Below are 24,072 nucleotides of genomic sequence, written 5' to 3'. Positions count from 1 at the left end.
CCTGCGGGGTAAGGCCGCCTCCCTGCGGGGTAAGGCCGCCTCCCTGCGGGGTAAGGCCGCCTCCCCAAGGGGTAAGGTCGCCTCCCTGCGGGGTAAGGCCGCCTCCCTGCGGGGTAAGGCCGCCTCCCTGCGGGGTAAGGCCGCCTCCCCAAGGGGTAAGGTCGCCTCCCTGCGGGGTAAGGTCGCCTCCCTGCGGGGTAAGGTCGCCTCCCTGCGGGGTAAGGTCGCCTCCCCAAGGGGTAAGGTCGCCTCCCTGCGGGGTAAGGTCGCCTCCCTGCGGGGTAAGGTCGCCTCCCCAAGGGGTAAGGTCGCCTTCCTGCGGGGTAAGGTCTCCTTTCCCCTCGGGGAGTATATATATATATATATATATATATATATATATATATATATATATATATATATATATATATATATATATATATATATATATATACCCACCTCAAGACTCCGCTCCAATATAGAAGCATCAAGAAATATATATATATATATATATATATATATATATATATATATATATATATATATATATATATATATATATATATATATATATATATATATATATATATATAAAATTTGACAACAACAAATTACATCCCTTCGTGAAATTCAGAGATAACACCATCAATGGAGTCCAAGAAATGTGTAAGTACTTCATTCATAATGATTGAAATTGAAATTGAAATTGAAATAAGTTTATTGAGGTAAAATACACACAAAGGGATGAGGTAGCTCAAGCTATTCTCACCCCGTTCAGTACAACCACCCTAATGATGTGCTGCCGGGAATCTTAACGAAGTATCCAAAATTTGCTTACTGTAGGTAATGCATGCACATGACTGTAAAGCTGCCGCCCAGTTGGGTGGGTGTGGAGCACATGACTGTAAAGCTGCCGCCCAGTTGGATGGGTGTGGAACAAGACTAGTAACTGTGTGACTCACCATAGATGTAAAGTGCCTTGTATAGTGACTGTTGTGAGCCTCTTGTTGAATCACTTGTGATACAAAAGATAATTGATGTGTGTATTTGTGTAGGTGACTGTATATGTATGTGTATGTATATATGTACATGTATGTATGAGTATGTATACATGTATATATAACACTAATAATTGTGTAACTAGCGTCAAAAGATTGTTATTTACTTAGCTAAACGAACTAGAGGGTTCAGTTCCTGAACCGATTATGTGCCTCTGTAACCCTTTACACCACCGCCCACGGGATGGATATGGGGTGCATAATAAAGAAAGAAATTGAATTGAATTTATATATTAATCACAATAAAGTCACAAGAATATAGTACCAAGACCATGGCATAAGGGGATCGAACCTGGACTCCTGAACTCCCCTAGGCACGCGCACTATATTAAACTATTTTGTATATGTGTTTATTTCATTATTTTTCAGATGGAATTGGTATTATTAGAGTTAAATGTTAATTTGAGACAAGACTAGCCGCAGTCCGCCGAGCGGACAGCACGCTGGACTTGTGATCCTGTGGTCCTGGGTTCGATTTCAGGCGCCGGCGAGAAACAATGGGCAGAGTTTCTTTCATATCATTGTATTCGACTGTCAGCATCCTGACAGGTGCAGTCTCTGGACGTGTTCTCTCTCAGGTACACGTTAGTTTGTGTACTGTTCCAGTCCACAGATCCCTACGTCACAAAGGTTCCAGTTAACTACCTATTTACCTATTTCCAGGTACCTATTTACTGCTAGATGAATAGGTGCATCAGGGTTAAAGAAACTCTGTCAATTTGTATCTGCTCTGTCGGGGGATCAAGCCCGGCCCTTAGGACTATGACCCCGGAGCCCTGTCCACTCAGCTACGAGGCCCCCTACACCTGTGGGTTTGGTGGGGGGGAAAGGGGGTGGGTGCGGGTGCTCATCTAGTGAACTCACCTAAATGTCCTACATGCCGAGCTTCAGCTACTGGACCCCTCCTTTTCAATTGCCAATCGAACGATGCAATAACTCCCGATCATCAACTATCGTGTGGTATCTGGTACTAAAACAGTATATAAGGCAAACAAATCCACAAGGGTCGTGACGAGGATTCGAATCTGCGTCCGAGAGCATATATATATATATATATATATATATATATATATATATATATATATATATATATATATATATATATATATATATATAACATCCCAGACGCATCGGACGCAGGTTCGAATCCTCGCCACGGCCCTTGTGGATTTGTTCCTTTGATGCATCACGCTATTCTGTATGCAGTATATAAGGCATTTCCAACTGGTGTTCACTGTGTCTGCTGACGGCTTACACAGCCAGGAAACATTTCTTCACATCCTTTAGACTCATATCCCGGTTTCCAGGCAGGTCCGCTCCTCACCAGGTCACTAAACCTGACTGTATATCTTCCTTCTCTGACTCAACAACGTGCCGGAAGATCTTGTGTGTCTCGACTACGTCAAGCTTCTCGTGCTTTTTGGAGGTGTAGGGCAAGGGGAGATATGACTGGAGGTGTAGGGCAAGGGGAGATATGACTGGAGGTGTAGGGCAAGGGGAGATATGACTGGAGGTGTAGGGCAAGGGGAGATATGACTAGAGGTGTAGGACAAGGGGAGATATGACTGGAGGTGTAGGGCAAGGGGAGATATGACTAGAGGTGTAGGACAAGGGGAGATATGACTGGAGGTGTAGGGCAAGGGGAGATATGACTGGAGGTGTAGGACAAGGGGAGATATGACTGGAGGTGTAGGACAAGGGGAGATATGACTGGAGGTGTAGGACAAGGGGAGATATGACTGGAGGTGTAGGACAAGGGGAGATATGACTGGAGGTGTAGGACAAGGGGAGATATGACTGGAGGTGTAGGACAAGGGGAGATATGACTGGAGGTGTTATCTTGAGGTTATCTTGAGATGATTTCGGGGCTTTAGTGTCCCCGCGGCCCGGTCCTCGACCAGGCCTCCACCCCCAGGAAGCAGCCCGTGACAGCTGACTAACTCCAAGGTACCTATTTACTGCTAGGTAACAGGGGCATTCAGGGTGAAAGAAACTTTGCCCATTTGTTTCTGCCTCGTGCGGGAATCGAACCCGCGCCACAGAATTACGAGTTCTGCGCGCTATCCACCAGGCTACGAGGCCCCACGTAGCCTGGTGACTGGAGGTGTAGGACAAGGGGAGATATGACTGGAGGTGTAGGGCAAGGGGAGATATGACTGGAGGTGTAGGACAAGGGGAGATATGACTGGAGGTGTAGGGCAAGGGGAGATATGACTGGAGGTCACACACAGAGCTCACACTAACGTGATGCTTCAAATGAACAAATCCACAAGGGCCGTGACGAGGATTCGAACCTGCGTCCGGGAGGATCCCAGACACTGCCTTAATCGACTGAGCTACGACAGGGTAAAAGGGTTGAAACCGAAGTTCTACTGAACTTACTGGATCCCGCAGCCTCTCCGAGGCACAAACCAGGCTTTTACACAACCCCCCATGCACTCGAGCTATGTCAATAGGCCGTTCTCCCTCTTCGCCCTTACATCGCCCCTGATGTAAAGGGCGAAGAGGGAGAATGGCCTATTCCCTATTCCCGTACCCTGTAGCCCCCAGAGGATGTAGCCCCCAGAGGATGTAGCCCCCAGAGGATGTAGCCCCCAGAGGATGTAACACCCATTTGACCATAACATCTGACTGTAGCATCTTTAAGTGAACGATGTTCACCAATACCTTCACGGGGAAATACTTTCTTGTCTACACACAGAAGATTGACATATTTGCCTTCGTGAGATGCTCTTCATTACCCACCTGTCATATCAGAAATGTGTTGACAATCAACCATACTCATCACTCACCTGTCATCTCAACGAGGCGCAGCAGGAGGAAGACGTTAGGGTAAGAGTCCTCACCAGGCGGACACACTCATCCTTATAACAACACAGTGACAGTCCAGAGTCCGTCTCCCTAAACTTTTCCTCCGGTAAGACCATACGGGAACATTGAGGAAGTATTTACGCCACAAACTTCATCTGATTTAATGGAAGCTTCAGCGGTGCCGGTGTTAATGTCAGCAAGGTTGAGGTCCCCCGGGAGGTGTGTGTGTGTGTGTGTGTGTGTGTGTGTGTGTGTGTGTGTGTGTGTGTGTGTGTGTGTGTGTGTGTGTGTGTGTGTGTGTGTGTGTGTGTGTGCGTGCGTGCGTGCAGAAGTCCTGGGGAAAAATATATTAACTTCGTTGACTAATTGTCCTGTTGTATATGTGTGTGTTTGCCAAGTTATGAGGCCCTGAAGGGTGCCAGAAGATACATATGTGTCCGTGTGAGGGGTGTATATGTGTCCGTGTGAGGTATACGAAGTCCCCCAAGAGACACTGGGGGAGCTGCCAAGAGTCCGGAGGAGGACGATGTGGGCGACGGCCGCGCTAGAGGAGGAATGACTGGCGACACAAGCCGCTCTCTGCTTTTACTTTCCGTTGGATGTTGTGTAAAGAACATTTTGGGGATACCCGCTAATACCTTCACCACCCGACGGTCCGGGTCTCCGGAACCCCCGACCCCGTCGTCACCTTCCCTTCCCCTTCCTTCCACTAACTACATCCCCCCCTTGCAAGATCCTTCAGTGTTGAAGACCCAAAGACTTGCAAGATCCTTCAGTGTTGAAGACTCAAAGACTTGCAAGACCCCTTCAGTGTTGAAGACTCACAGACTTGCAAGATTCTTCATTGTTGAAGACCCAAGATTTCCAAGATCCTTTCAGTGTTGAAGCCCAAAGACTTGCAAGATCCTTCATTGTTGAAGCCCAAAGACTTGCAAGATCCTTCATTGTTGAAGCCCAAAGACTTGCAAGACCCCTTCAGTGTTGAAGACCCCAAAGACTTGCAAGATCCTTCAGTGTTGAAGCCCAAAGCCTTACAAGACCCCTTCAGTGTTGAAACCCAAAGCCTTACAAGACCCCTTCAGTGTTGAAGCCCAAAGACTTGCAAGATCCCTTCAGTGTTGAAGCCCAAAGACTTGCAAGATCCTTCAGTGTTGAAGCCCAAAGACTTGCAAGATTCTTCAGTGTTGAAGCCCAAAGACTTGCAAGATCCTTTAGTGTTGAAGCCCAAAGACTTGCAAGACCCCTTCAGTGTTGAAGACCCAAAGACTTGCAAGATCCTTCAGTGTTGAAGCCCAAAGCCTTACAAGACCCCTTCAGTGTTGAAGACTCAAAGACTTGCAAGATTCTTCAGTGTTGAAGCCCAAAGACTTGCATGACCCCTTCAGTGTTGAAGACTCAAAGACTTGCAAGATTCTTCAGTGTTGAAGCCCAAAGACTTGCAAGATCCTTCAGTGTTGAAGCCCAAAGACTTGCAAGATCCTTCAGTGTTGAAGCCCAAAGACTTGCAAGATTCTTCAGTGTTGAAGACCCAAAGACTTGCAAGATCCTTCAGTGTTGAAGCCCAAAGACTTGCAAGATCCTTCAGTGTTGAAGCCCAAAGACTTGCAAGATCCTTCAGTGTTGAAGCCCAAAGACTTGCAAGATCCTTCAGTGTTGAAGACCCAAAGACTTGCAAGATCCTTCAGTGTTGAAGCCCAAAGACTTGCAAGATCCTTCAGTGTTGAAGCCCAAAGACTTGCAAGATCCTTCAGTGTTGAAGACCCAAAGACTTGCAAGATCCTTCAGTGTTGAAGCCCAAAGACTTGCAAGATCCTTCAGTGTTGAAGCCCAAAGACTTGCAAGATCCTTCAGTGTTGAAGACCCAAAGACTTGCAAGATCCTTCAGTGTTGAAGCCCAAAGACTTGCAAGATCCTTCAGTGTTGAAGCCCAAAGACTTGCAAGATCCTTCAGTGTTGAAGACCCAAAGACTTGCAAGATCCTTCAGTGTTGAAGCCCAAAGACTTGCAAGATCCTTCAGTGTTGAAGACCCAAAGACTTGCAAGATCCTTCAGTGTTGAAGCCCAAAGACTTGCAAGAACTCACCTGCCCTTATGGGCATTCGTGGATGTGATTATCGTTGGTTTAAGAGTTCACTCTTCATCCAGGTGACAGTTAATGTTGATATAGCATTACATTATTCATTCATTCAAGGTGTTACCGCATCAGACAAATTATTTACAGACCAACCAACCATTCATTCATTCAACAGATAACAGATAGTATAGATAAGCATAACGACGGCAGAGGCGTGGAACTATGAACTTATACAAGCAACGAGAGAATACGAACACCGCACAGGAGTAATAAGAGAACACGAACGACAACAGAACAAGAACACTAGAAGAAGACAGTGTTTCATGTGTTCTACACATACCAGAGTATAGACGCGAGGAACACAGCAGCGTGGCTGAGTACCGAGTACCAAAAGGAGTGCCTAGCATACTGGAAGACAATTGATATGGCAAGTACGGTGTCATCTTGGCGGGTCTCTATAGATGCTTGGCTGCCACAGGGGTGAAAGTTGAGACCTGGTGTCTTGTACCAACGACCTGCCAGGGGCCAGATTCACGAAAGCACTTACGCAAACACTTACGAACGTGTACATCTTTTCTCAAACTTTGGCAGCTTTGTTTCCAATTATTAAACCGTTAATGAGCTCCGAAGCACCAGGAGGCTGTTTATAACAATAACAACAGTTGAATGGGAAGTTTTCATGCTTGTAAACTGTTTAATAAATGTAACCAAAGCCGTCAAAGATTGAGGAAAGATGTACACGTTCGTAAATGCTTTCGTAAATCTGACCCCAGGTCTTGACCTGGTCTGTGCTATGTGCTCCATATGTGCTCCATATATGTGCTCCAGGAGGTATAGTGGCGCCCTGTGACCTACTTATGACTCCTGCTGTAGGCGCTGCAGGTGGGGGGGGGGGGATTACCTGGCCGGAAATACCCATTTACACTCTCTCACCCACATCCCTATGCACTCCACTGTTTCCTTTCTACTGTATCCTCCTTACAATCTCCCTCCCTCCCTCCCTAGTTCCATCACCCCCCTACCCCCATTATTCCCTTGCCTTTCCCCACACCTTGCAAAGTGTTGATTCATCACCTCCGGAGCCCTACAGGTGGGATCTTGTGTCGTGTCTTACGCTGTCTGTCTAGTGCACCTCGCTTTTATTATATTGTTTCATGCGCTTTCTTAAACGTTGATTTTATATATATATATATATATATATATATATATATATGTATATATATATATATATATATATATATATATATATATATATATATATATATATATATATATATATATATATATGAGATGCTAGATGTGTCTCTCTCATTTCTCTTTCGTTATCCCTCTTTCTTTTCCCTCTCCACCTTTCTCCCCCTCTTATCTCTCTCCACCCCTCTTTCCCTCTCTACCCTCTCTTTCTATCTCCCCACTCTCTGATCTCTTCCTCCGCTTCCGTCTTTATCTCCTCTTTCTCCTTCTTTTCTAACATACCTTCTCTCTGTCTCTCTCCCTCTCAGAAAAATTTAATATTACAAAGCACTGAGCAATAACTCTACGGAAAACACAACTTCTATTTCAGATTAAACTTTAATAAAATTGCTGTGGGGTCGCTAAAGATGCCGATATTTCTTAAAGTGTGGCACTGGGGCCAACCTCGACTTGCCAATGACACTCCCTGTGCCATCTTGGAAAGCTGGGTGAGGCCTGACTCCAACCTCGCACCAAAATACATTCTCTTCAATAAATTTTGATATGTATGTCGTAATTTTAAGGAAGAGTTGTTGAAGAAGTTAAATTTCCACAATAATTGTAGATTGTGGGAATTTAGAGTATCTTACCAGAGAAAAACATTCTGGTAAGATATATTAATATCAACACTTATGCAGTACCCCATCACCACCACCAGTCACTAGTCCCTCCACCCCCACTACCACTAGTCCCCCCCACCAGTCCCCCACTACCACCACCAGTCCCTCCACCCCCACCACCATCACTACCCTCCCACTCCACCAGACGGTAATGTTCCTCTCAGCGATGCTCAACGGACCATCCATCCTCTCCTTGGCCTACTGCTCGTCCTGCCTCCGCCCTCATCTGCCTCACCTCCGCCGTAGCAGGCGTCAGGTACCACCAGACATCTCTGTAGGTATGTAACCAACCCACTGTGTACCCAAGCCACCGTGTACCCAAGCCATTGTGTACCCAAGCCACCGTGGACCCAAGCCATTGTGTACCCAAGCCACCGTGTACCCAAGCCATTGTGTACCCAAGCCACCGTGGACCCAAGCCATTGTGTACCCAAGCCACCGTGTACCCAAGCCACCGACAATCTCACGCTTGACGGGCAAGCGACCTTGTGTGAGTAATCCCCAGGGGCGCCGCTCCCCGCCCTGAACAATCGTTAATGAGGGTGTTAACAACAAACAATGTCTTGGGAAGCAAACAATAGCTGGCGGCAAGTGAGAGTCACGTGGTATTGTTTACCTGGTGACGGGTCGGGACGCGGGGTGACTACTGACCTCGTCTTCACATTGGCTGTTGTTCGAGTCTATTGTTTATGGTCACCAGTTATTACTATTATTATTGTCATTTATTTTTAAAATATATTCTTGAATTTTACATAATAGTATTGTGTAATTATCGGATTGAGTAATATTTTTTAATATTTCGGTTGTTAGCCTGTTGCCAAATGGGTTCCGTAGGTGGTGTGATGAGGGGTAGGGGGGGGGGCACTGCTCCCTCTGGGTGCTGAGGGAACATCTGGTTCCTTACCTCTTGTTGGGTAGTTTGTTCCTGACGGAGGGGCCCCCATTCCCCCCCCCCATCAGCAGCCAGGTCTACCCTTCATAAACAAGCTACCTGACTACCTCATTTGGCTCGTCAATTAACATGTCTCGTGAAGAACAGATTATCATCAATTTCCACCGCCCCACACTCTCCCCCCTCCCCCCCAGATCCATCTCGCCAGGTGGATCTGGCATCATCCACAGGGAACCACTACACACACCCCCACACACACCTCCTAACAACGCCCCCCCCCCAACCCCACATGACGAAACACACACGAAAGTGTAGATATGAGAGCCCGATAGGCTCATGAATCTGTACACCTGTTGATTGACGGTTGAGAGGCGGGACCAAAGAGCCAGAGCTCAACCCCCGCAAACACAACTAGGTGAGTACAACTAGGTGAGTACACAGTGAATCAGAGAACCTCACGTTACTCTGATAAGTGAACCGGAGTGGACGCACTCAGGATGTCCGTTCACGTCCGGTGTGGATTTAGGGCAATATCCCTGTGGCCACGAGTATTAAACACTTCACGTTCCCGTCATTTTGAAGACGGATATTTACGAATATCCGGAATGATTTCATTTTTGATCTTCTCAGGTCAGATGTGATGAAATTTGAGAAAAACAGTTTCGAGTTTTCAGGTCACTAAAAGGAAATTTCAGAATTTTATGGTTGAATTTTAAAACAAAATACTAGTTTTTACTGTCTTGTTAGCCTCTAAGATAGCCTGTGATGGTCGGTAAAGCTCTTTCATATCATACAATACTGATATTATGACACTACTGCTGGCACTGGTGGCAGTGTGGCACTACAGGAAAGTCTTCGGGAAACCACAGAACAGTTGGGTGTTCTACACTGTCTGGGGAACGACTATAATGAGAGCACTTGGGGTCCTCTGTGTATGTTGATTGACACGTGATACACTCTGTGCCTACCTTTACCTACCTAAGAAACAACGAGAGGTGATGTTTTAAAAGAGGTAAATTCGTCTTGTGAGTGAGAGGGTCCGGGTTCGAGTCCTGGGCCGGGGGGAAGGTTTGAACACATTGGCCAGTTTCTTGGCACCATTCGCCCCTGTGGAACAAAAACAACAACTATCTTCTTGATGTTATCTTGAGATGATTTCGGGGCTTTTTAGTGTCCCCGCGGCCCGGTCCTCGACCAGGCCTCCACCCCCAGGAAGCAGCCCGTGACAGCTGACTAACTTCCAGGTACCTATTTACTGCTAGGTAACAGGGGCATTCAGGGTGAAAGAAACTTTGCCCATTTGTTTCTGCCTCGTGCGGGAATCGAACCCGCGCCACAGAATTACGAGTCCTGCGCGCTATCCACCAGGCTACGAGGCCCCACTATGATGTAAGTCTTGTATAAAATCCTATAGCTGGAGACTGCAGTTGCCCCCGGCGGCGTAAGTAGCCGGGGAGCACGACACAAAAACCTCATTTTGCTGGCAACGTGTCAGTCGCAGTCAGTGTCGCCGCCCGCCATTGTTCCCATGTTGAATCAGTTCTGCAAGATCACACCCGGCCGGGCGCCCAACCTCGGTGATATCGCAAGATGACCCAAACTTTCTAGTGCCAGATAGTATAGGGAAGTTAGGTCTCGTGTTACTGCCGTGAGTGTGTGTGTGTTTCCGTGAGGACACAACACACAAGGAGGCAGCACTTGAAGGAGGTCTACGGGGCCATGTTTAGGCTTCAGGCTGAAATGTGAGACAGGTTCAATTTACGCTCAATTGTTTCGCTTCCAAGCCTATCGTATTTTTTTGTTTAATGATCGAACTATTTGCTCCAGTGACGGCCCTTGATAGTTTGTTCCACTCGTGAATTTCCCTCTGACCCAGTTACTGTTTTCCTAATTCGTTTTTATATATTTAAATCTGTCTATGAACCCGTTGTTTCGAACTCAAATTTGATACTTTAAATCTTTGTTTTTCTCTAGTTATTTTCCTATAATCTTTATCACTCGTGGGATGGTCACCCGCCCAATCAGGCCGGAAAGGGCGGCGGCCGCCCACTCCAGTAACCGAACCCGCCAAATTATCCTACTAAGTCTGGCCGGATCCGGTCACTCATCTACCCGGATCTCTCACATGAAAGTAAAAGTAACATAGTTCGCTCGATATTGGGGAAGAGGTGGGGAGGAGGGGAAGGGTGGGGCGTCGTCACAGGAGGGGTGTAGTGTCGACCCATTATAGTGGGAGTAGGTGGGAGGGAGACCCATTAGGGAGGGTAATGTGTGGAGGGAAAGGTAGAGAGGGAGCTTAAGGCGAGGGTTATGGGAAGGGAGAGTGATGTAAGATGGCTTTAAGGGCGTCGGTGAAGAGTGTGTTAGAAATGTTGCCAGAATTAGATGGGGTACAAGGAATAGGACTCATGTGACGGGATGAGATACAAGGAATAGAGCTTAGTGTTGGAATGGGGTACAAGGCATAACGCTCATGTGACGGGATGGGGATACAAGGAATAGGACGTACGGAATGAATACTGGATTGAGAGGCAGCGATGTCAACTTAGAGAAAGACGTGAGAAACCCCATTTGGGGGAGACGAGACAAGGATAAGGGTGAGGATAGAGCCAGACACCCCCCTCCCCCCTTCATGACGGAGGACCAAGACATCAAACAAACAAACCACTGAGAACCTACTTCCCATTCTCCCCCTTAGGTCAGCGTCCGCCCCATTAGTATCCACCCCCTTCAGCGTCCGCCCCCTTCAGCGTCCGCCCCTTCAGCGTCATCTCTAATCAGTTCGATATTATGACACGAGAATCAGATATTAGTAATACTGAGCTGTAGAATAATACCTGGATGAATCAGATCAGGTATCCCCCAGCACTCGCGTGCACAAACACTGGAGATGGCGGCCATGGAGGTTATCTTGAGAGATGATTTTGGGGCTTTAGTGTCCCCGCGGCCCGGTCCTCGACCAGGCCTCCACCCCCAGGAAGCAGCCAGTGACAGCTGACTAACACCCAGGTACCTATTTTACTGCTAGGTAACAGGGGCATAGGGTGAAAGAAACTCTGCCCAATGTTTCTCGCCGGCGCCTGGATGATACAATACAGAAGTAATGGGAGACACGACTCTGCATCAGGAGAGGAAGACCCAGATGTAGCCTTAACCCCTAAATCAAATGCCAGCGTGCAACATTTGCAGAATTAAGTCGCCACTGAACGTCAAACTGGCAGTGTATCTTTCTGGTATATGCATAAAGGAGTATTTAGGGTCCTATATGCAACCTACGTGAGAGACATTCTCAAGTATGAAGCAACGTCAAAGAATCTTTACCTAAAAATTCCACGAAACAAAACAAAGCCAAACAAGAAAACGTTCAAAGAGGTACATAGAGGCCCATTCCAAGCTATATGTATGTACATATGTGATAGTGTCAGACCACGAAGAAAGGATTGGAACAAGAATTTCCTGTTTTCAGGAAATTTCCTTACGTACTTTCGTATTTAATAATAATATCTTCAGAAGGATGATGTATTCAGATGTATTATTAAATACGAAAGTACTTAAGGAAATTCCTGTTTCAATCCTTCCTCCGTGGTCTGACACTGTCACATTTTTCATCACGTGTTAATTGTCGTGATTTAAACACATGTACGTCAGTATCTACAGTAATATATTTATAAGTACTTACAAATTAATAACTAGCTTCACAGGATCATTACTTGTTTAGCTAAATGATCTGTGGGGTTGTTCCTGAACGCATTCTGTGACTAACCCTTTCCACCATCGCCCTATGGGATAGGGTACATAATAAATGACTAAACCAAGCAAACAGGTAACTACACCTAGCGTAAACAGCTACATCTAGCGTGACCGCCGGGAGGCGGGGGGAGGGGAAGGGGGGAGTGTCACACCGACAATGATGGCTGAACGGTAGTGAAAGTGAGGCTGAGATCCGGGTTTGTAGGGGCCGGGGAGAAGGAGGAGTTCTCTCACTCGAGGTAGGGAAGGGCAGGGGGTTTAGGGGTAGGGAACCGGAGGGGGTAGACCTGTAGGGGTAGGAACAATCTCATTCAGGCAAGGCGAGTGGGGTCTTGGGTCCTCGTGGCTTAGTGGGCCGGGACGCTAAGAGGGGGTCCTGGCATTGACTGGAGGTCCTCTCTCTCTCTTACTGGGAAAGCAAGAGTGAAAGGATCTTACGTTACTCTCGCTTGTTGTAAGGGAGGTGAAGGTGGGAGAGAGCCAGCCCCCTCTCAGGTTACATCAAGGACGTCAAACACAAGCACATCATTGGCTCTAAGAGTAGGGGAGGACTCTTAACGTCGTCATGTTTATGGAAGACTCTTGACGTCGTCATGTTTATGGAAGACTCTTGACGTCATGTTTATGGAAGACTTTTTACCTCGTCATGTCTATGAAAGGCAGTACAACCCACACATATGAAGTGAAGTGACGACGTTTCGGTCCATATTAGACCCTTGTCGAGTCGAAACGTCTTAATCGGACCCCGAAGTCGTCTTTAAAACTTTGATGACCAAACGATATGGCAAAGCGTCGTTATTTCCCACTTACATGGGTGTGTGGGTTAATGTGTGTTCAACCACGTTAAACACAGTGTATTGAACATACCGTGACACTCGTTCACGACCTCACCCGAAGCTTTCTATTGTCACCCTGGTAATTGTCTTCTCAATGCGGCCTTATGTTGCCTGACTCCAGACTCCAGCAACATGTGTGTCTGTTAGCTCAGTTTAGTTCATTTATTATGCACTCCATACCTATTACGTGGGCGGTAGTGGGCCCCATACCCATCCCGTGGGCGGTAGTGAGCCCCATACCCATCACATGGGCGGTAGAGTGCCCCATACCCATCCCGTGGGCGATAGAGAGCCCCCATACCCATCCCGTGGGCGGTAGTGAGCCCCATACCCATCCCATGGGCGGTAGAGTGCCCCATACCCATCCCGTGGGCGATAGAGAGCCCCCATACCCATCCCGTGGGCGGTAGTGAGCCCCATACCCATCCCATGGGCGGCAGAGTGCCCCATACCCATCCCTTGGGCGGTAATGCCCACCCCCCTACAGCGGGCGGCGGTGAAACTGTTATATTCACCCACATTTATTACCTACACCTAAAAAACTGGGAATATTGGATTCAAATTTCTGATAATAGGTCATTTCGAATGAAATATTTACATATTTACACACATAAATCACACTAGCGTGATGCATCAAATGAACAAATCCACAAGGGCAATGCTACATGGAAAATTCTTTTCCATATCGTAGCACAATCCATTAAGGCAGCGTCTGGGATCCTCTCGGACGTAAGTTCGAATCCTCATCACGGCCTCTTGTGGATTTGTTCATATTTACATATTTCTTGAACCCTTATTAAAAAGTTGTCTCCAAAATTACGTATCTGTAGACAGAGTATAAATATGGCTTAATGGGTTGAGCTTTACGTCAAGACTAAGTAAGCTTGGGCTCATCTTTAATTTGCTTCTTTGGTGGAAAGGGAGGGGCAAAAAAAAAAAAACATTGAAAAATCTCTCACGGTGCAAGGAAAGAGCCGTTATCTCTGTCTTGCTCTTGCAAGAAATTGCAAATCTCATACATTCTGACTTCAGTTGCAGTTTTAGTAATACATTTTAACAATGTTGACACCAATCAAGAAGGTCTGGAGGGCTTATATGTGTGAATGAGCTAACTAAGTATTTTCCAACCAATTAGAAAATTGATTTCAGTAACACGACGATGGACGCCTCAGAATCTCACACGAAACACATTAGCTCTGTATTCTGTACTAGGTTATGTAACATTGGTACATATTCTGTACCATGTTATGTAACATTGTGTTTATGTATTCTGTACAATGTTATGTAACATTGTGTTTATGTATTCTGTACCAAGCTCTGTACCAGGTTCTGTACCAGGCTCTGTAACGTTGTCCCGAAACGCTATGTGTACTATTAGCTTTGGAAATAAAGTACCATTTAACCACCAACGTGGATACGTTCACCACCTTCTGTACCTTTTTGTATTCAAATCAACTGTGTTCATGATGCCTGTACCACGCTTCAGTAATCTGTACCGTGCTCTGCACCATTGTGTGTTTCTATAGTGTGTACCGCACTACACAATGCACTCCAGCACATGTCATCATATACTCTCAAAACGGCAAACACACTACAGCCTTTAAAATTAGTGTTATAAGCCAAGATGCAGCCTCTACCATAGTTACCCTTCAATACTATATTACCGTTTTCAATAAAGAACCCAATCAAAGAAAACGAAAATGTATTATACAAGCCCAAAAGATTACTTTGACTTCTATTACTTCTTAGTCCCTTCTACTGAAGTCCCTTCAACACTGTTGATAAATATGGTCATAACCGCAGCTAACTGACCAACATGAAAGTATGTTGTAGATCCGAAAAACGTTTAAAACAAAAGTAAAATATCTGTATTATATTTAACTTACTGAAGTAAAATTCAATACAATCTAAGGAATATTCTGCAGACAAAATATTCACGCGGTTTATTATTAATTACTCAACAATGCAAGTGGAGGGTGAAGACCAATTAAGGTGTTTAGGGAGAGTTACACAAGACCGACGCCGCCAGCCAGTAATGGCGTCGGTCCCTGGGAAGACCAACGCACACAAGGGACGCCTCACCTCCGGAGTCTTCTTCCGGTGGCGTCCTGGCCTGAAGACGGACGATTGACGAGGCCGGCTGTAGCTGGCGAGGATCAAGGAGACACGAGATCATTCCTGGACTTCAGGAATTGATGAGTAGAAGGGAATGGAGGCGTCGGGGTGTGGACGGCTTGGCGCCCGCGCCCGCACTGACACTATGGGCGCCAAATCTCCCGCCCGCACCAATTTTAAACAGGCCTAACTTCACAACTATAATAATAAATAAATAAATAAATAAATATATGTTTATTCAGGTAAAAGTACATATATACAAGATGAGTTATAAACATAATGTTGAATATCTAGATAGAGCAAGTTCATATTATGCCTAAAGTCACTAAATTCAAATTCAAATGTTTATTCAGGTAAAGTACATACATACAAGAGGTTATACAAAAATTTATAGATTTATAGATAGAGCTAGTACATACAATGCCTCAAGCCACTAATACACACAGCGTTTAGGGCAAGAATAATAATAATTGTGCAGCCTCACAAGACGCTGATTAACTGCCAGGAACCTAATTACTGTACCTAATGCTAGGTGAACAGAGGCATTAGGTGAAGGGAAACGTGCCTAACCATTTCAGCCCCGCCTGGGATTCCCGGTTATGAGTCGAGAACGAACACAATTATGCAACCAAGATCTTAAATATTCTACAAATTACGAAGATATTCTGTATTTAAACAAAATAAAACGAGACTTTTAATTTATGACTAGCACCTCGGTATCCGTGTAATCAGAGAAATTAAGGTATAAATAAACTACAGTAATTGTAAAGTTAAATTATAATAGTAAATGCTAAAATAATGCTCGTTTTCTTTGATAATCTCAGGTCGCAGACTTAACCAATTTTATTTTCAAAATGATGAACTGCCAGAATTATTAGTCTACGGCTGTCTTATGGCAATTGCATATAGCAATGGCAATAGGGGGTACAAGTGCTGTATTAGTTGACTCTTCAGAGGTTGCATGGCGTTTCACCTTTCCTTTTATGACGTCTTCAACATCATAAAAGAAGCCATTGTTGACTAGGACCTGTCTTACTCTACAGTTCTTCGTCGACTTGCTTCCAACCAGAGCTGTGACTGAGAGTCCGGTCGACGCTTTACCCTACCCCTGTAGGGTAAGGCAGGTCCTGGTCAACAATGGCTTCTGTAACGGTTATGTTGAAGACGTCATAAAAGGAAAGGAGAAACGCCATGCAACCTCTGAAGAGTCATCTAACACAGCACTTGTACCCCCAATTAGACTGTTTTACTGTAACTTCTTTTCGACGGCTCATAAAACGGAGGAAAGTGTCCTGAAAGATATTAATAGGAACGTTATCTCTACAGACAAAAATCAGAAGATACAATTGACAATTTACTTCAAAAACAAGAAAACGGCCAAACTACTCATGAAAAACTCCCCAGACACCAAACAGATCGCCCTGAAAGAAACCAACGTCATCTATGCCTTCACATGCCCACTTGGGGACTGTCAGCCCCAAAGATCTCAGTATATAGGCAAGACAACAACGTCTCTTTCCAATTAACACATAACTATATTCTACCCACTTCAAGACCCCGAACCAACATAGAAGCAGCAAGAGAAAATATGGGCCAATAGGCCTTCTGTAGTTATTTTCATTATGTTCTCATATGCAATTCATACCCATTGATTCGTGTCACCTCACCCAAAAATATTTGTGTCATATCACCTCACCCAAAACGAATATAAGCATGAAACAATATGTGTAAACCTGTCTTTGAAAATGTGACAGGTCCTTGCGAAACGCTTTTAGGCGTCACATCATAAATAAAAAATGATAAAATGAACTTTGGAGAGTTAATTTTTCAATTACCTCCGACAGTGACGAGAAACGTAAGAAATATTGAGAAGATTCGTGTTAGAATCATTAATCTTACCCTTTCGGTCATGTTCAACAATAACATTATAAATATATATATATATATATATATATATATATATATATATATATATATATATATATATATATATATATATATATATATATATATATATACTGTATATATATGTTTTATATCACAAGTGCAAATACAAATACAAATGTAAACAAATGCAAAAATACAAGTTTGTTTCGCGAAATTCAGAGGCGAGTGTATGTTTGTTCCCCTGTTGTTATATGACGTGATAACTTAACACATCGCTGTGTTGCCCTTCGATATATATAACATATTCTCCCCGTCCTCTATTGCTCCCCTATCCTCATTTACTCGTGTTGTATACAGATCTATCTTTATCCTATTCTACCTCTTCCCTCCCCCTTCTTTGTTACACTATCCCACCTTTTTCCTTTTCTTAGTTTTTTCCCTATTCCACCACTTTACGACCACATTTGTTTTCTATCCTTTTCTTCTCCTTTCCTTTCGTATTTGTACTTATCTCACCGCCCGTAGCCTCGCCTTCTCAATCTGCCTCTCGTATTCTGCATATTCTCTCATCATATCCCGCACTTACCTATCTTTTTTTATTTGTTATACAAGTGGGTCCAGGAACAGACAACATCTTTCTCTATTCCCACTAACACCTTCCCTTTATATTTACCTTCCCCTTGTTTTCTTCCTTAATCCATCTTCTTCCTCCTCTATTTCACCCTTTCTTTCCCTAGAACCCCCCCCCCCCCCTCCATCATCCATATCCCAATTATTCTATCCTTCATCCTTATCCCCCTTACACCTATCCACCTCCCCCCCCACCTCGATGGACTCAGAGGGGAACTATAAGAATTCTGAACAAATCCACAAGGGCCGTGACGAGGGCTCGAACCTACGTCCGAGAGGATCTGATGTATTCTGATGTAATTTTCGGAGCGGGGCGGCGACGGCGGCGGATTTAAAAATACACACGGCAAGATTTCCTCCAAGTAACCAGGCATCATTTATCCCTCGCTTACTCTCCCTCTCCCACAAGGCAAAGAACACCGTGTCTCTGAAATAATAATAATAATAATACAAAAATAAAGATGGCCTCCGACGGGAGGACAGGTGTGTGTTTACATAGAAAATAATGTTTTCAAAGCGCCTTTTCGCTACGCTAAAACTTTTTTTTTTAAAGAGGTGTTTTTTTGGGGGGAATGGGTTTAAATCTGTTGGAAATGCTAGGTTATGGTGTTTTTGTCACACGTGGGTATTATAAAGACTTAGGCACATCTTTCACTGATGGTAAAACCTTTTTTTTTGAAGTTTATGAAAAGCTGGAGGAAATACAAGGGAGAGAGAGATCCCCGTGTTGGCATCACCCAAGATGTTTGCTCAGAGTTGCCACAGTTTCCAGCTTTTCTATTCCTAATCATTTCATTCAAATAAACACATTAACACAAATTATTACCACCATTGCTAATACAATTGTATTCAAGTCTTAATTATTTCAAATAGATCACTACTGTATCATAATGAAGATACAGAAGGTGAGCTAAATCTGGGCGTTTCAGCTTGAAAAAAAAATAAAAAATCCGAAGCACGGACAATATCCTCTCTGAACGAAACGCAATGAAAAAGGAGAGTAGAGAATGTCCTGAGATTTCTGACTGGCAGTGTACGTTGAGGGTCAGTGGAGGGAGGACGCGGCGGCTGGCGGCACCGGCACCCACGCTAATGGTGTGTGAGTGTGTGTGCTCGTGCTGGAGTGTGTTCCCTAGAGCGCGCTGACGAACCACGCGAGTGTGTGTGTGTGTTGTTGATCTGTGGTGATCTCCCCAGTGTTGTGACGGCCTGACCCCTCACAGTGGAATTTATATTTATAATTTTAAAAGTGTTAGAAACTAGTGTCAAAGTTTCTGTGGAAAAGTTGGCCGTGTTAATGACTATTAAGACAATCAAGAACAGCTTCACGGTAAGTGTGTTATATCACCTCTATGTCAACATGTTCTTAAGTTATCTACATTTGAAACTTGTGTATGGAGTCAGCCTCCACCACATCACTGCCTAATGCATTCCATTTACTAACTACTCTTGACACTAAAAAAAGTTCTTTCTAACGTCCCCTGTGGCTCATTTGGGTACTCAGTTTCCACCTGTGTCCCCTTGTTCGCGTCCCACCAGTGTTAAACAGTTTATCTTTATCTACCCTGTCAATTCCCCTGAGAATTTTGTAGGTAGTGATCATGTGTCCCCTTACTCTTGTGTGTGTGGGGGGGGGGGGGTTGTTACTGCCAGTTTGTTGCCATGTGTGTGTGTGTGTGGGTCAGTGCCAGCGTGTTGCCATGTGTGTGCTAGTGTGTGGGGTCATTGCCACCTCTCACTCACCCAAGGCAGTGGGTGAGTGAGCTCCCAAGGTTCTCGTCTGGTGTGGCAGACTAATCAAGTCGTGTTTGTGGGTGCGTGAGACGTCTTGGGGCCTTGGTGAGTGAGTGAGTGAGACATCGTGATGAGTGAGAATTGTCTGGATGAGTGCGTGAGACATCTTGAGGTCTCGGTGAGTAGGTGAGACGTCTCGAGGCCTTGATGAGTGCGTGGGACAGCCCGAAAGCGTGATGAGTGCCTGAAATGTCTTGCGATCTCAATGAGTGAGTGGGACGTCTGGAGTCCTTGATGATGAGTGCGTGGAACGCCCCCCCCCCCCTCTCTCCCCCGACATGCCGAGATGTACAAAGCAGACACAACACAGCAGTTGGTTGACTGCTTGTTGCTGCGCCACCCACAGTGTGTCGATGGTCACTTTTAAGAGACTAAAGTTGTATTGGTGTGTGTGTAGGGCAGGAGAGAGAGGGGGAAAGAGCTGCTGGGAACCTCGCTCGTATGAGCCATGAACTGCCGCAGTTCCTTCTCTCCCTCGCCTCTCCTCCACCAGCGCTGTGCTACACCAGGGGTGGAGCTGAGCACTCGCCACTGCTCCTCGCTTCCACGTGATCGGTTTAGAAAACACAGAGAAGCGACCGAAACATTAAGTCACACACACACCATCAAGTGTATCTACCTCTTGAGGGGTGAGCCTCGGTCAGCACCATCTCAACTTGCATCTCCTCGCCCTTCTTATACCCTTTACACTCATATTTGCAGCCTACTAATACACTACACCAGATAAACTGATTTAGAAATATAAAAAAAACTTGGAAATCATCACCATGGGATAGATTGGACCTGGGTTGTGTCTTCTGCTATTGGCTGGCCAAATCTTTTGGTGAATTTGTTTGGCTGACTAGTCACGATTTTTGTTATCATCATGATCGCGTTTATCAGATATTGCCATTAACAAGTCCCTGCGCGGTTAACCACCAGTCACATGTTAGCATTACATTTCGGCCGTGTTAGTTATCTACATAACCTAAGCGACTTATTTATATTGACGTGAAACTCAGGACGTACCAAAGGTATTGGAAAGAGGCGATGATTCTGGCAGAGTAGCGGATCTCTGGCCACGTCGCGCTGAGGAAGGAGCCAAGGTTAGGCATCATGGTATCACTTTTGGGTATTTATTTTCCACCCGTTCCTGAAAATCTGCTTTGATGAGTTGCGAGATGGTGGTGATGGCTCTTGTTCCGTAGGGTAGAGTGTTGGGGTTAGTGGTGGAGTTGGTGGCGAGGCATTGTGGTGGGAGGCGATGGGGTGTGCAGGTGGGGGCGGCTCCGACACTGGGTGATACAGATCTCCCGTGTCACCCCGACTGTATGTGTCATTTTTCTCGGCGATCTTTTCTTGGGGGAGGAAGTGGGAAGCGAGTGTGTGGGTGTAGCGAGGTGTATGGGTGTAGCGGGATGCGCTGGTGTAATCTGGGGAACATATTATTAAGGACTTGCCCGAAACGCTACGCGTACTAGTGGCTGTACAAGAATGTAAGAACTCTTGTACTGTATATATAGTAAGTAAAATAAATAAAGGTATGTTGGTGAACTTGTAACACAAATATTTTTTCTATTTTTTTTTCGTGCCGCAATGTTTCGTCAACACATTTACAGTATTTTTCTTTCAGTTTAATTAGTTTATTAAAAGAGCCCATTGGCATCATTCGGTCCAATAATGAGTTCAGGAACCACCGAGATGTTCCTGAACTGGACCCCTGTGTATTGAACTGTACCCTCCCCCCCCCCTTGTATAAATAGATGGTACCTTGAGGCTACCTTGAGGTGCTTCCGGGGCTTAGTGTCCCCGCGGCCCGGTCGTCGACCAGGCCTCCTGGTTGCTGGACTGATCAACCAGGCTGTTAGACGCGGCTGCTCGCAGCCTGACGTATGAGTCACAGCCTGGTTGATCAGGTATCCTTTGGAGGTGCTTATCCAGTTCTCTCTTGAACACTGTGAGGGGTTTGCCAGTTATGCCCCTTATGTGTAGTGGAAGCGTGTTGAACAGTCTCGGGCCTCTGATGTTGGTAGAATAAATAAATAGTATTGCACAGCCTAGTATGCGTTTCACTTTGTTTCAAATCTATAAAAAAATGGATAGAGTTGGTATATTACTGCCTTTGTTCACTCAGCATTATTTACTTGCCTATTTATTATTTTATATTTGTTTAGTTATATTGTTTAAAGAGAAATTAGTGCTAGGCTATTAGAAATGTTTCGAATAATCGAATTTTCTAGGTAACAAGTTATGTTGCTGTAGCCTAGCTAGGCTAGGTGTCTTGGTGTAGAATGGAGGTATCTTGTTGTAGTGGGTAGTTGTGTAGAGGTGTGAGTGTAATCAGTAGAGGTGTTGTGTAGAGTGGGGAGGTGTAATGTAATTAAGTTATACTTGCGGAGGAGGTTGAACTTCAACTCTGGTCCTGCCTCTCAATACTTATTCAACCTGTTTACCGGTTCCTTAGTCTATTGGGTTCCATCATATCAACATTTTCAACGGTGTATGTAATCTGCCTCCACCACTTCACATCTTAGGGCTCTACTACACCCGCTAACTACTCTGCTAGTGGATTATGTTTTTATAATGTCTTTCGGGTTCATTTTGGTACTTATTTTCCACCTGTGTCCCATGAAACTCGTATGTGGTGACCTTCATTGATTTTTCTCCATTATGGAGACGTTAAAGTTAGGCTAGTTCATGCTAGGCTAGACATCAGCGTATTTATAGCTAGTTAGGCTAGATACGCTGATGTCACAGCCTATTCTAGTATTGATCTGACATGTGTGATAAGACAACGTCTTGTGCATAGGTACTAACTTACTAGAGAAATAGTCTAACTTTATCTGGTGCCGACTTATCTGCGAGAGAGAGAGAGAGAGAGAGAGAGAGAGAGAGAGAGAGAGAGAGAGAGAGAGAGAGAGAGAAATTTAAAGAGGCTGCAGGGTGTTGGCGTGTTGGGTGGGGGAGAGAAGGTATTCCTGGCCAGAGAATCGATCACTCTCTCCTTCCCTGATCAGCTCAGTGGAGTTCATAATTGTGTTTGCTACTTGTTGCTAGCTGGAGCGAGACACTAGCAGCGCTCACGTTCCCGCCCTCATTACCGACCCTCACTGAAATGCAAAGGTACTTTATTTACTATTGCTGATAATATTTTTACCGAGTGTCATAGAGACAAAAAAGGAGAATAATGTAATGGAACTAATCTACTACTGTTTTTTTACAATTAGTAATGATCACTATAATTATTAGTGAGACACGAGGCTACTTGATGTGGGGTGGCTGTAGGAGCGGTGGAGAGGACGGGCTGGTAGGGGGAGTGGGACAGGTGGGACAGAGGGGAGTGGAACAGGTGTGTGTGTGTGTGGGGACCGACACACCTGTCAGAACGTATGACCCGCTTATATCTACACAGCTGCTATAGGTGCCATTCTCGCACGTGACCACACACACACCCCCTGCCACTACACACATGACCACACACACACACACACACACCCTGCCACAACACACATGACCACACACACACACACCCTGCCACTACACACATGACCACACACACACACCCCTGCTTCTATACACGTGACTTATCATCCCCAGTTCCTTTCAATCTTAGTGGGAAATAAAACGAATTGTCAGCTCTGAGATGTCTCAGTGTTCTTCTCCTGCATGTGTGTGTGTGTAAGTGTTGAAGACGGGAAGACAGGAGTACCTGCCAGGGAGAGCGTCTGGGCCTCCTACTCCTGCAGGTGCTGGGAACGGCAGAGTGTAATTTGGTGTTAGTTGGCTATTGATAGTTGACTTGTTTGATGTATAATGTCTCGTCAATGTCTTAAGTCTTCAAGGGTTCGAAGAGTGTAGCCATCTTACACTCTGACATCTTCCAGAACACCTGAATGTATCTGAGGGCTACTAACACTTGTGGCCTCGGCGAGGACAGGAAGCCGGCGGCTTGTCAAAGGTCCCCCCCCCCCATTTGCTCTAATGACGAAGATGAGGAAGCATACATCATGGAAATATTCCGAGTGAGGTAAGCCCCAATGGGCCTGTTCGTCCATAAATGAGGTGCTTCACCTGCATGTAATAGATCCAGCCACATAAAAACTTGTAACCATTCAAACTTTGCTCTGATAATGTTGACAAGTATCAACGGAACGCATCGCTTGGCATAAAGTCACAATAAAGTTGCTAAATTAACTTTGGAGTTAATTAATGTAGTAGTAGTAGTCTTTTTCTTTCATGGTGGTAGCCTTTTATCTGTCTCTCTCTCTCTCTCTCTCTCTCTCTCTCTCTCTCTCTCTCTCTCTCTCTCTCTCTCTCTCTCTCTCTCTCTCTCTCTCTCTCTCTCCCTCCATTTTTGACCCGACCCGCCACTAAAGAGGATCCCAAAAATCTTAGGGAATTAAGGTTAATCTCT

The 24,072-nt window shown here is 45.2% G+C and overlaps 1 protein-coding gene across 2 annotated transcripts in view; it reads right to left on the bottom strand.

The window, feature by feature from the left end:
- Sb (serine proteinase stubble) overlaps positions 1 to 15,493 on the bottom strand; it is an 81,584-nt gene extending 66,091 nt beyond the window's left edge. Inside the window, exon 1 of one of the 2 annotated variants that reach the window (XM_069325356.1) lies at positions 15,336 to 15,493. In XM_069325356.1, coding sequence (XP_069181457.1) covers positions 15,336 to 15,429 — 94 coding nt within the window. In that variant the 5' untranslated portion in view covers positions 15,430 to 15,493. Of the gene's footprint in view, positions 1 to 3,829; positions 4,383 to 15,335 lie in introns of those variants that run through there. The other variant, XM_045745224.2, reaches the window with a different exon arrangement.
- Positions 15,494 to 24,072: the final 8,579 nt, after the last annotated feature.

This window comes from Procambarus clarkii, chromosome 16, assembly GCF_040958095.1.
Source record: "Procambarus clarkii isolate CNS0578487 chromosome 16, FALCON_Pclarkii_2.0, whole genome shotgun sequence".
Lineage (NCBI taxonomy): Eukaryota > Metazoa > Arthropoda > Malacostraca > Decapoda > Cambaridae > Procambarus > Procambarus clarkii.
The sequence above is the reverse complement of the archived record's forward strand: the minus strand, read 5'-3'. Positions and strand labels throughout refer to the sequence as shown.